The 13,755-nt window shown below is 47.1% G+C and overlaps 1 protein-coding gene across 1 annotated transcript in view; it reads right to left on the minus strand.

The window, feature by feature from the left end:
• Positions 1–5,769: 5,769 nt before the first annotated feature.
• SLC16A10 (solute carrier family 16 member 10) overlaps positions 5,770–13,755 on the minus strand; it is a 73,046-nt gene continuing 65,060 nt past the window's right edge. The window contains exons 5-6 of the mRNA XM_037012271.2: positions 8,798–9,026; positions 5,770–7,336 (exon numbers count right to left, since the gene is read on the minus strand). Coding sequence (XP_036868166.2) covers positions 7,107–7,336; positions 8,798–9,026 — 459 coding nt within the window. The 3' untranslated portion in view covers positions 5,770–7,106. The remainder of the gene's footprint in view (positions 7,337–8,797; positions 9,027–13,755) is intronic.

The following is a 13,755-nucleotide window of genomic DNA, read 5'->3' on the forward strand; positions in this document are numbered from 1 at the left end:
ACAATGGGGACGGACGGTCAGTCGCTAGGCGGTCGAGTCTCTCCAGCATCTGGAAAGTCTAATCTTTGTTTAAATACCGTGGTAACCTCACCTGGGACAGATGCCGTGAAAAGGTGCCCAGGAGGAAAAAGCTTACACACCAAAGGATGTGCAGTACCTTGTTAATACATATTAGCAGAAACCTGGTGAATGTGTGGAAGTAGATGCCAAGGGAATTAGGCCCAGGAGAGTGAACGCAGCGCTGGGTCCAGCTGAACTCACTGGCTGGGCTCACTGCCAGCGTGCAGCTTGCGAGGGTGAGCTGACTGTTGGGTCAGCTGGTGAGTCTGGACTCACCCCGGCCGACAGTCAGTGAGGTTAGGATGCGAGAGTCCGAAGGCCAGGCCCCAGCCTTTTCCCACAGCAAACTCCAGCACTCAGAGGCCTCCGAGCTGTGCCCACTGGTTCCCAAAGGAAAGGGATCATGGGCCAAACTCCTTCCAATGCAAAGGCGGAAGCCAAACAGTTTGAACATGAAATAACTCAGCGCATTTGACTTTGACGAGCCGATTGGGGAAGTTCGTGAGGTTCGGCCAATCAAGAGACGAGTGGAGAAGAAACCGTGAAGTGCAGGGACCACTGACATGAACTATGAGATTAGGACAAATGCAGGGCCGTGGTGACGGAATGGAATTAAATGCCACCAGCTCCAGTAAGGCAGAAATCACGCCGCTGACAGAAGCAAAGGGCGCACACAGATAAAGGCACCCTGATTTCTTCAGCCTCAGTCACTAGGGGTCAAAAGTCATCACTAAAGCTAATAAGTAATGAAATTAGAAGCATTCTTTTTAATAATATAGAGGTAAATGCTAAGAAAGGTATTACCTACTAAAATAAGGCAATGGAGAGAAGGGTGGAGAGAGGGAAAAACAGGAAGCGTATTATTTTTGTCATTGTTCCCAGTAGAAAAGCATATATACTGTCAGATTATTGGAACGAAGGTGGATTATTCAGTAAGTATTATCGAGTATCAACCCGCACAGATATGTTTTAAAAAATAGATTCCTACTTCATACCACACTTAAAAATAAATCACAGAGTTGAGAGTTTTGATATAAAAATAAAGCCATACAAACATGAGAAGGAATTTTAAGAATAGATTCACATACTTGGAGTGGAAAAGGCCTTTCTAAACATATAAGCAATGACAAAGTTTACAAAAATGAAAGTTTTATTTGTAAAGTGTAACTAGACAAGCTGGGGAGGTCTTAAGCGACACGTACTCAAGTCCAAGCTGATCTGTAAAGAGAGTTCACAAAGCAGTGAGATCAAGGCAAACATCCCAACAGAGAAGTAGACGAAAAGAACAGCCTCCCAGGGAAGAACAGCAGGCGGCCCAGCAGCCGACGGGAAGGCATTTACGTCTGTCGGTAAGGACAGTGCAGATGCTGCAGATCCCACGTGTGTGAGGTCCCTGGGTGGCAGGTTCCCAGAGATGGGGGGCAGAGGGAGTGCGGGGCTGGGGGTGCAGCGGGGACAGTGTGCGGGGGGCATGCAGTTCCTGCTGGAACGACGGGCACGTTCCGGAGGTGGACAGCGGTGACGGCCACACAGCAGGCCGGACGTGTCAGGGTCCCAGCACACCCAAGTGGCAGAGGGGGTAATTTTTGTTATGTACACTTACCACAACTGAAAAAAATATTAACATGAGGTGTTTCTTTAACCTACACACTTTTCAGATTTTAGAATTTAAATAGTACCCAGTGTTACAAAAATGCAGATAAAACATCGTAATTCACTCTGTGACACAGTAAAAGCAAAACGTGCCGCCCTTCTAGCTAGAAATCCCATCGCTAGGATTCTGGAAACAACAGTCGGCATAAAACGAGCTGTTGGGTGGCTTGTAGCCATGGTGCTCGTCGTGCCAAGGCATGAAACTAACCTCAGTGTCCAGTAAGAGTGACCCCAAGTCAAGGGCTCCTCTTGTCCATGGGGCAGCTGCACCACTGAAATGATGACGTAAGATGACACTGATCGACATACGTGGTCAACTTGTTACTGGGCTACGAATCCATTCCCCCCTTTTTCAGGCAACAGGTCCCCAGCTCTCCGGAAGGGGCCACTCTTTCTCCTCTTGTTCCACGAAGCCAGCTGACCACCAGCCGGCTCCAGGCGGCACGAGGCTCGGGGCTGCTGAGCCAGCACCTCCTAACTCCAGCCTCAGCGACAGGCAGAGGGGGGCACCCGACCCGGGCCTGTGTGTTTCAGTCCCAGGACTTTTGTCAAAAATAGTAGGAAAGGGGAAGTTCTTTTTTCTGCTAGGGCTGATATAAGGGACAGCTTGGAGCTGTTGAGGGGAAAAGCCTGCCTGAATGGAGCCCACCGAGAAGGAAGGGTCGGGGGCTGGCAGGGCTGCAGCCCCTGACATGGCCAGACCCTGGATTCTACCATGCCCGCTGTCACCCGCACCCGACCCTCACCTTTAGGCCTGAGCCAGTTTGACTTTTTTATCATTAGCAAAAACAAATGTCACAGTGAATACAACATGAAAAGATTATTAAGTGAAAAGTCACGTTTCAAAATAGTAGGTGCGGTATTTTCTCACTTCCATAACGCATTCCACGGACAGAGTCTCAGGACACGTTCTCTAGTGGCAACGCTGTTGTCTGGGAAGCTCTCAGGCTCGCAGTGCCTCCAGACAAGCTTTCCTCTTTCTGTAGAGGCAGAAGGCACTGTGGGGTTTCCGCGCTGCCCCCTGCAGGTCCACTATGCCAGCATTAGACCTAGAATAAGCACAGGGGCCCCTCTCGAGCCAAATGCCTGCGCTCTGAGTGCCTCCCGCGACCAGGTGGAACAGGGGGTGCGCTCCGTGCTCCTCGGCCTCCGTGGGCGGCACCGGGAAGTGTGTAGGAACACCCACCCACGAGTGTCCCCTGGCATTCTCCGACTCCAGTCCACCACCACAGTGCCCACACCTAAATAATGACTGGAGTAGGTGACCAGTCACGAATCCCACGTTTTTTGAGTTTAATGTAGGAAGTTTCCTTAGCACCATTAAACGTAAGGAATGATTGGCTTTGTACTTAGGGGTCATCAGTGAACATGGTCTGCATGCAGTCAGCGTTCCTCCAGGTGGACAACCCACAATAACGGGACCACTTTTAAAACTGCGGCCCGGTTCCCGAGCATCCCTGGGGCCTGCCCGTGAGGACGAGGCCCCGAGTACCAGCTGACTTTCATCCGTGGAAGTAAAGCAGACAGCAGTGTAAGTCAGCCACGGAAGAGCGTCAAAGAGAAGAGCCTGCGCGCTTTCCATCACCGTTTCTGGCCCTGGCCCTGGAGAAGAGACAGCCTCCAGCACTTGGCGCACGTACATGCATCTTAAGAGGCACACAGCTTCTTTTATTCAGCAGTTTTCCTCACTTTGGTACATTTTCCTTCCCCTGTCTCCCCAGAGCATTCCAGAAATAAAACCATAAGGGCTTCCAGAAATTTATTAAAATTTTAAAATTATATTTACTGAGACTATCACATTGTTCCACAGAAAAATGATCATATTCTTCATATGATTACAAAGCTTTTTTCATTAAAAAGGTTTTGGTTATCTATTTTTCACATTATAAAAAATCAATTATAAATCATACTCTTTAAAGAGAAACATCATTTTTAAGGCAAGCATAAAATGCTGCATACTGAGCGAACCCAGCCCAATTATTTCGCACAGTGAACTACATGTAAACTGATATTGTGCCACAGAGCACCCTGTGTAGGCGGAGAAACAGAGCCTCACCGGGTGCACGGCACGCCCCAGAAGAATTTGTGTGTTTTTTTGGTGTTTAAGGTAAAGTGTGCATTTCTAACTGAAAATACACAAAATAATTTAAAAATTACTTTTCCAATCAACATTAAAATAAGTTGACATGAAAAATGCCATATTATACTAGGAGATACTTAAAATATCCACGCTCTCTCTTAATAATACTGCAGGGTTTGGTGTGTGGTAGCTGTGACTTCCAGGCTAAAATAACCTGACAGGAGATCAGACTGACAAGATACAAACTAACCAAGCCTGTGCGATGCCTTGATGATTTCACACTTCACAAGCTACTGTTATATTAGAAGGTAGGGAATATTTGATCTCACTCTGCTGCGACTTCTGATTAGCGAACCTCCATCCTCCCTCCCGTACATGACTCACAGTAACAGTGGAAAGGAGTTACCAGTTAACAGAATCCAGTGTATTCTATTCTAAACATATGATATGACCTAATTAGGAAAATGATACTGTGTATCATTTTCTTAACTTGTTTGTATAACACCCTTATAAAATAGAGTTACGGTGAAGTCTATAAAGATAGCAGGATTGAATAAACCTGCTGGTCCCACCTCAGGTCCCCACTTCGTCCGAATCCTGCTTCCAGGACATCAGGGCTCAAGTCCACAGGGACTTTCAGGTGTCATACAGTGAGCGTCCACCACCATGCTGACGGCCCTTAATCAATTATAGGTCTGAGATTTGGTGACACTGACCCAGACATCGACCTTACTTATTTAAATCTTTGTGTTAAATCTGAAAGATGGACAGTAATACTTACAGTGAGAATTCTTTTTTAATGTAGCTCATTATCCAAATTTAAGATTGATGACTCCCAAAACTGATTTTAGCCTGAAATATAGCTTAAAATGTCTACTTAAACAGTAGGAAGCTATATACTGTATATAGTAAAATATATGTAACACATTTTTCACATACCCTCAGAGTTACAGAACCCTTTGAATAGCTAACTTCAAGCTAGAAGCATTAACAAGGAACTTTTTCTTTATCTTTACTTATAAGTGACATGTAACATTGTATGGAACTTTTAAAGTTGTTACCTACTGGAGCTAAACTCAGTATGACTAAGTTTTCATTGGGTAATCATTTTTTGTGAGTTTCATACTTTAAAGGCTTACCTATTAACAGAATTACATACCTCTAAGTAGATATTTGAACTCAGTAATTACTTTATAGGTGAGGTATTTTTCCTGAGAGATATATATGAAATACAACAAGCATAGTACTGCTATAGCTAAACATCTCCTATTGGGTTATATTCGTATTCAAAAAGAAAAAATAATTTTGCAAGGAACATGAAATTCAGCACCAATTTTGATCTAACCTTTCTTTGGTAGGGGAGAAAAAGGCACCAGATATGCAGTGTGCTCGTAGTGCAGCACTGCTGATGACAGACGCTTGCCCTGAAACACCGCCCCAGCACACCCTGAATCATGGAAGACTTTGACCCGCTACTTTCTAGTACGTTGGAACGTGATACAGAAGACTATTTAGGGAAGATCACAGGAGACAATGTTTACGTGGTTACCCACATTTAAAATATTCAACAAAAACAACTCTTCTAACAAACAGATATTGAAAAGTATTATCTGGTAGAAGTCCTACCTGAGAGGCTCCAAAATAGTACCACGGATCTAATTTGATTTCTCAGTGTTGTTTATACTGACAGCTGTGATCACACGCATGCTCAGTGACATTCAACTCCAAAGTACAGTGCAACCCGGAGAGGCCGGCAACCGCCTCTGCCTGGGAACTTGTGGGTTAACTACCTACACTGCCACCCACTTGACATGGCACCAATAAGACAAAAATGCATTGCCCAGAACCCGTTCCACCCGGAAAGGGGTGCCCCGTATGGGAGTTTAATGTGTGAGCTGTACGGGTAAGGCGCAAGCATGCACTCTATTGTCGGTGACTGTCTGTTCTCCTGCCAAAGAAAACACAGAGGAAAGCAGTCATTGTCAAGTTGCTGGTGTGTTTTTGAAAAGCCACCGGCAGAGCGGTTTAATGACTGTCATTATTACACGTGGATTATACATTACTTCAGTTTTTCATTTTTCAGATTATCCCCATGCCACATAAATTAATATTCCTTTTTTGTTCCTTTTATATCCATTTATCAGAACAAATCACTGAAGAGCTTTTACTGGTATTTTGACCCCTTCATATTGTGCCCCGTGCCTTTTAATCCGGGCAACCATTAGCTCCCTTCCGATGAAGCAGTAATTGCTCACACGGGGCTTTTCTTTGGGCTTTGAAAGCTGAAGGAGGTGGCCTAGCAATTTCTTGCTAGGAAGCTTTTGAAATGTGTGAGTTGTTTCTCTTCCTAAGTGCTTTAACCTTTCGAGACACATTAATTTTATAAACCAATTTGAGCAACTGCTTCTGTCAGAAATAGATATTATCTTCACAAATACAAAGATTCTTTTTTCCCCATTTGTGCCTCAAACTGCAACTTGGGAACATGCTCAGGAAGACTTAAAATATCAAGTTCTAGTGCTAACAAGTCAACTCAGAAAAATTCTACATTAAATTTGCCAGAATAGCTTTCATTCTGTTTTACTTTGTTGTTCAAACAAATTCAGAAATTTGGGGGTGTTTCTGGCTACTTGAGTCAAACAGTGTGAACCCAAGAAGAACAGACGTAAATGGAAGAAAGGCCTGATTTGGGGACCACCCCGCCCTGCGAATGGGACCCTTCTGGTCTCACGCCGGTTCCTGGCACACTCTGGGCTCTGCCCTAGGAAGGCCTCCGGACACTGGGGCAAGTCAGAGGAAGTGAATTGCACAGCTTGTTTCACAGCAGGTAAGCGACTTCAACAGACTTGAGATTAGGTAGAGCTGACATTACCTAGAATCCAGGCTTAAGTTTTGTAGAAAGTTTCCAAATAGCAGAAGAACTTAAAACAGACCCCAGAGCTAAAAACACCATGTGAAGCGACAACCTTTTTCCAGTCCTAATCAAATGCAGCCCTTTCAATCTAGCTTGAGGTATTTTTAAATATTTGTACAAACTAAAGAGCATTCAGTTTCCAAAGTTGCTTTTCACTGAGATAGCTTCAAATCCTCACCAAACATGTTTTCGTCTACCAGGGTCTCTGCCCTCAGACTGGTGGGAGCATCGGATAGCTATTCAGCAGCAGAAAATGGTTCTACAGTAGCAAGATTCTATTTCCCAATGATTGTGCTACTTTTGGGATGTGATTTAAAAAATTAATTTGCAATTCATATAAAAGGACGACTTGCTTAAAGTTCTGAAAGCAAGCCCAGTCCGGTGGAGGCGCAGGAGACATCAAATAACAGAGTCGGACTCTTTCCTGAGGATTCCCGCGGAGCCTGCCAGCAGAGCGCTCTGGTGGTCCATTCTGTCCATCTGTCCTCCTGCCGCAGGGTCACTGCCCGCTCTCTGCTTCTTACTATGGACCCACGGGATGAAACAGAGGATGGCGCCCCCGACGAGGGGAGGGATCCCGGCGAGGTAGAAAGCCAAGTCATAGGAGCCCAGCTTGTCACGGAGCAACCCTGGGAAGGGAGAGAACGCGTGTCCCTGGGCCTCAGCGCCACCTGTCGGCCGAGTCCTGGCCTCCTACCTTCATCTCGGCCAGACGACTTCACTCACACAGAATCTCAGACATCAGATTTTTTTAAAGAAATGGGTCTGAAACATAAGCCTTTTCTGATATGAGGAAGGAAATCGCTTGAATCTTTCTTTGGTCTTGCCGGATCGCAGGCCTCTGAGCTCTCACACCAGGATATGACATCAGAAAAATACCCTGCAACCAAGCTTTGGGCTCAAAACCCTCCCAGGCCGCTCGGGGTGCCCAACAGTGTGGTGCCAAGGCCCATCTGTCAGCCGGGGACGGCCCGGCCGCCAAGCCAGAACTTCTTCCACACACATGTACCTAAAAATGCCACATTTCAAACCTATCTTGGACCTACTTGTTTATGAAATGAACTACTTAAAATTATGAAAAATTATAAATTTAAAAGTGAGGATGAAAAAGTTAGGCTGTTAGATACATTTTGGCTTGTCAGCCCTTGGGAGCAAAATGTAAGGATACATATCTGGTGTTCCAATAGATCCTTGGACTCTGCTTCTGAAAACTGTCAGAGTTCTTATTTCTAATCTAACAAAATCCAGGTTTTAAAAGTTACCTTAGTATTTTTAAATATCTGTAACTGTTACTTATATAGCCTCGGTTATCTGAGATGTCCAGGGAACACACTGTTCTGAGTATCTGATTCTATATAAGCAGCTGGGTATCTGTCTAGTTAAGTACCAACACATAAAAAAAGGGTACCTTAATTCTGGATAGAAACCTCAAGTATACAGCATATGGAGATAGATGACTTTCCTGTCTTTTTCCTATCTACCCTCTTTCTTGTCCTATCTTCTGACTCAGAATATTCCCTATTTAACTGAACCTATTATCTTTATGAACACTGGCTATGTGTGGCTGTAACCCTGCGATTCCTCACAGCCTCCTGGTTGCATGTATCAGTGCTTCGCTCCTTTTTATGGCTGAATGGAGAGGCCACATTTCATTTATCCTATTCATGTCTACTGTGAACATTTGGGTGTTTTCCACTAAATGCTATTTTTTCTTTATTTCTCAGGCAGATACAACCTCTACGGGAAGCATACACATTCAGAAACCTTTCAGAATCATCTATTTTGAAAAGAAAACTGTGTTCTCATTCCTCCAAAACACATACCAAGTGAAATACAGGAACTACAAAAGCTTAATGCCCAGAAGCTTACTGTTAAATATTGAATTGAGCATTTTAGGTAAGAACAAGGATAAGGGGCCTCCTCAGCAAACTTTTTCAACATGCCACCTACAGCTCATCTTGTTAAAAATGTTACACAGAAAAGGCACACACAATGAATCATGATGTATTTTACATATAAGTTGGACTTAGGACCTGCACTCTAGAAAATGCTAAGAATTAATATAGCTGCCAGAGACTCACTGCATTTACCTGCGATGGGTGGGCCCACAGTCATGGGCACCGACATGAGCCCGAGCAGGAACCCGATGGCCTGGGAGACGTCCTGGGCGCCCACCAGCTCAAATGCAATGGGCGCCATGATGGAGATGAAGCAGCCGTCAAAGAGGCCCATGACGAGGCAGACGGCCAGGAGCGCCCCGAAGGCGGTGCACAGTGGGGTCGCTGCAGACATGAGCCCGATGAAGAGGAAGGACAGCACCTGGGGCAGACAGACGGACAGACACCACGTTGGCTCTGCTCTCAGGAAGGATGGACAGACACCATGTCAGCTCTGCTCCCAGGGAGGTGAGGATGGACAGACAGACACCACGTCAGCTCTGCTCCCAGGGAGGCGAGGACAGCAATGACCGAGCAGCTTGCCTGGGCTTCACGGAGTTGCTGGGGAGCCGCCCCCCTGGCCCGGCTCACCCTGACTTCATACACACAGTCAGCCCCCCCCCATCTCCTCTGAGCCCCAGAGCACTTTCCAATTTTGTGGTCAGAATCTGTACAAAAATCATCTTTGGAGTAGGTATTATAAGGTATAAGGTGTAAGGAGCTTGCACCTCATCAGTGCTCAATAAATATTTGTTCTTTGAGTATCAGCCCAAATTCATTCATCAAACATTTGATTTTTAGATTTTACCTTTGAAATTATATACCCTCTACTGGTATCCGTCCTTTGCAAAATGAAAACACGCTGGCAAGATCAGATCTTTATGTCACAGCCCATCCCACGTGGGGGACCCAGAAATGTAAGTTTTAGATATTTAAGTGATCGATTTAAAATACACTGCTTGTCAATATTTCAGACCTGGTGACTGAGTGAGAGATTAAAATAACTAAGCATGATCTGACACGTATTCCGTGGGCATGTACAGGACACCTCACATAGACTGTGGGCTGGGCCCTACACTACCCTTCATCTCCACGGAGTGGGTCAAATGCATTCTTTCATTTCCCAGGGCATATAAATGTTATGTTCACACTGTACCGTAGTCTGTGAAGGGTGCAGTCACATTGTGTCTAAGGAAAAAATGCAACTATTTAATTTAAAAATACTTTAGAGCTGAAAAACGTTAACCACTGTCTGAGCTTTCAGCTAGTCATAATCGCAATCACAGACACCATAACAAATGCGGTGATGATAGAGATACTGCTGCGATCACCGAATGTGGCACAGACACAAGGAGAGAAAATGGTGCGGCAAAAACAGTGCCAGTGGACTTCCTCGATGCAAGGTTGCCACAGACCTTCATTTCTAAAAAACGCAGTATCTGCAAAGCCCAAAAAACAGGGTGTGTCTGAATTTTGATTATTCTAACTCCAATTAAGTGTTGACTGTTTCATAGGAAACATGCTGCTAATATGAAATGAGAACAGTAAACATTCTATAACATCCTAAGAACTATGTAATCTAATTTTATTATTTTGATCATGTAAATTGATACGATTATCGTGAAAGAACACTTTCTGGTGATGTGTCTCAGACATGCCCTATTTAAGCACCATGAGGTGAAGGTTGGGAACTATTTCGAATGGTCATTTTAGAGTTACGGCAGCGAACAGGATGGAACACGGGATTCTGATGCCACGTGGCAGCTACTGTGCTGGGTAAGAGTGCTCCCCCACCAGCCTGGGTCCTGGGGAAAGTGAGCCAGGTGCGCAGCAGGGGTCCCAGGTGCCACAGCCACATACTCAGGGGGTGCAGAGGACAAAACGAGGGCCAGAGAGTTCAATAACGTTTATAGGCAAAGACCTAATTAAAACTGAACATTCACTATTCAGAAGAAATGCTTCTTAAAGGAGGTTCTTCAAGACATGTGCCTATAATAGTAACTACCATTTATTTGGTGTTTCTGAAATGCCAGGCATGTCTAAGCACTTTAGATGGCGACCCTCCTAACTTTAAAGGTGGGAGCTAATGTCATCCCCGCTTTACAGGTGAAGACAGGGACAGGGGAGAGGTGAAGCACAGCTGGAGTGCCTGAACCCGGTCTGCGGGCAGGGCAGGGATGGGCGCTGCCGCTCCCAGGGGCCACCCTCCACCAGTGGGGCTGGGGAGGGAGGAGGGAGAGGCCACGGGAAGCAGCCACCCGATCACCATCTCCACCTGCACTGCTCTCCCTGGGACCACGAGGCACAATGGCCCCCCACAGCCTTAGTGGGCAAAGCACGTGCGGGGTCAGGAACGGCTGCCCTCCGCTCCCCAGGGACTTTCACACAAGTGGCCCACTGGCCCCACAAATAGAAACATGCTCTTGAAAAGGTTCAAAGTCTAGGTTAAGTCTGTCTTTGAGACCCATCATACCATATAGCTGAGATTTTTCTTCATGACTAAAATAGGCTTTCCGGCAGAATTTTAATTACTTAGGACTCTGAGTTGGCTACCTGAAAAATAAGGGTGGCGCTCACATTTTCTAGACAGCGTAAGCCCCCACTCTGTGTTTAATGTTCTACTTAACCTCCTCTCCTCCCACCCAGCGAGCACGAAGCCGGAGCACAACTCCGGCAGGGGGGGCACCACTGGGTTAAAGCCTAGGGGGCCACGGCTGGAGGGACAAGGTGAGGGTCGGCCGCCCGAGGGCTCGAGCAAGCGAGCCATGCAGGTGTGCCACCCGGAGCCCTGGGCGGCGCCCTTTACAGAGGGTCACTAACAACGCACGGCCCACACATGGGCAGCGCGCCAGCCGCCCAGGGCCGCAGGAACCTCCACCTGATCTATACCGTCCCGTCCGTTTGGGCCCCTTCGCATTTCTGTCCTTGGTCAGCTTTGTAGGAAGCTCACGTAAAGAGGTTCAAACTTATCACCATATATTTTGTGCCTATCACCTCTTCATATTTAACTACAAGCTCTTTTCTCAATTCAAACCATGCTACCTTATATTCTTTTTCAGTTATTTGACAGTAATTGTCACTTAAAATTGTTAAATTTAAAAACTGTTAAAACATTTTCATTTAAATGTAAGATGTCTTGATTCAACACTTACACCTCTGTTCTTCAGCATTTCTCAGAAAATGCCTGGCTGTCGTAGTGGCGACAGCAGCAGGAAAGGAGGCCCCTTTTCACCGCACGGCTGTGTCAGGGGGCGGCAGGCCATGCTGGGAGGACAGACCTGCTCCACATGCGGCGACAGAGCCGCCGACGGCACCGCCGGGGTTCACCCCTCAGGGAAATGCCGGGTCACATCAAACACCAGTCCGCACCCCTCCGCCACCCCAACCCGGACATGGAATCAGCTGAAGTCTAAGGACTCAGTCAATCAAGACCATGGAATGAAACCTCCCTAAAAACCCAAGGGGCCAGCTCTGTGACCCCTCCTTCCTTTTCTCCAGGGAGCTTCTGCACTCGTCACCAGGAGGTTTCCATGTGCCACCCAGCTGGACACAGGCTCCCCACACGCAGAAGCACCTCTGTTTGGGACCTCGCCCTATGTACCTCTCCAACGGGCTGCTAATGGGTATCTTTATCATATTCTTTAATTAACTGGTAAGTGTAAAAATGTATATATATAGATATAGATATAGATATAGATATAGATCTGTAGACACTGGGCCCAGTGTGAAAGGTGAGTACATTTAGTACTTCCAGCAATCTTTACTCCGCCTCAAACAGAACAGCTCTGGTTAGATTTAAATAAGAGGGTCAGAGGTCCCGGTTCCCTGCTGGGCTCAGGCCCGACGTCAAGGAGGCATGGAGAGCCGTGCTGCCCCTCCGGCTCGTTTCTGCAGAGCTGCGCAGGGAGACGCCTCATGCCGCCACAGCGCGGGCTCGAGGAGCAGAGCCCTCTCTTGAGTTGGTTTATACCTGGGGACAAACGCCTTTTGCTCTTACCGCTCCCGTTTCTATCACAAGAGAGCCTTCTCGGAGGAGCGTCAGGTGAAGTTCTGCTCAGGAACCTGAATACCTCTGAGGAGGAAACCTGAGCTGCGCCTGAGCAGGCGGAAGCCGGCACACACCGGGCCCCGGGCAGGCCCACGCGCTGCTCCTGTGAACGAGTTCAGAGCTGTTTCCAACTCTCGGAGCCTCTGGCTGTGAGCCCAGGACACCAGCAGCTGGCAGCAGAGACCTGCTGGCCCACCACAACCTGAGGGGAAGTTCTCCTAAAGCACGTGGGGGCCCCCACGTCAGACTGCTCCACAGGGCATCTGTTCGACTTTGTCCATGGCACACGAGTAACACCACCTCCACCTGGCAGAGGGGCTGCGCCCGGCCTAGGCGAGAACACAGGGCCTCACCATCTGAGTCCTTGCTCAGGCCAGGGAGCTGCAGAGTGTTCAGATCCGAACCCATCTAGGAACGGCTTATGTGTATAAGACATATGCCCCTTACCTCAAGGAACCTTCAGGAAAATGTGAAGTGCTCATGGAATGGAAAAAAGATGGCAGGCAACTGATCAGTTGCTTCTCCCTCAAGCAGAAGAGCAGCCCACACAGGAAGATGGTGTGAAAGGGACTGACTTCTCCAGATTACAAAAGCTCATGAGCACATTCTCTGTGAAGTAAACACCTTAGAAAAATGCACACAGCAATACAAGGAAGTCTTCTTCGACCTCTTCCCACCGCCACCCACCCAGGCCCAGCCCCGTCAGGGACACTGCATGGCCCCTGAGCCGGGTCGCATCTCCTCAGCCTTCCTGGGCACACACACTGCCTGGGTCCGTCTGCTCCCCATACGTGACGCGCTGTCCGGCGGCAACAGATCTGTGTCTCGGAGAAACGTGGCACACTGCAGAAGCCATCCAAATTCAAAGTTTTCATTCTTTCCTTGTGGAGTTAAAACTTCCAAACCTCTGAAACAGGCTCACACTTCTGAAACAGTTATGTATTGAAGACCCAAATCTTCAGTGATTTAAGTGCTGACCAGAAAGGCCTGAGACCTTGAGATGGCACATGCTCTGGGAACCTCTGCGAAGATTTTCTCAGACTGTTACTGTTCTGTGCAGCAC

This window comes from Manis javanica, chromosome 13 (assembly GCF_040802235.1).
Source record: "Manis javanica isolate MJ-LG chromosome 13, MJ_LKY, whole genome shotgun sequence".
NCBI lineage: Eukaryota > Metazoa > Chordata > Mammalia > Pholidota > Manidae > Manis > Manis javanica.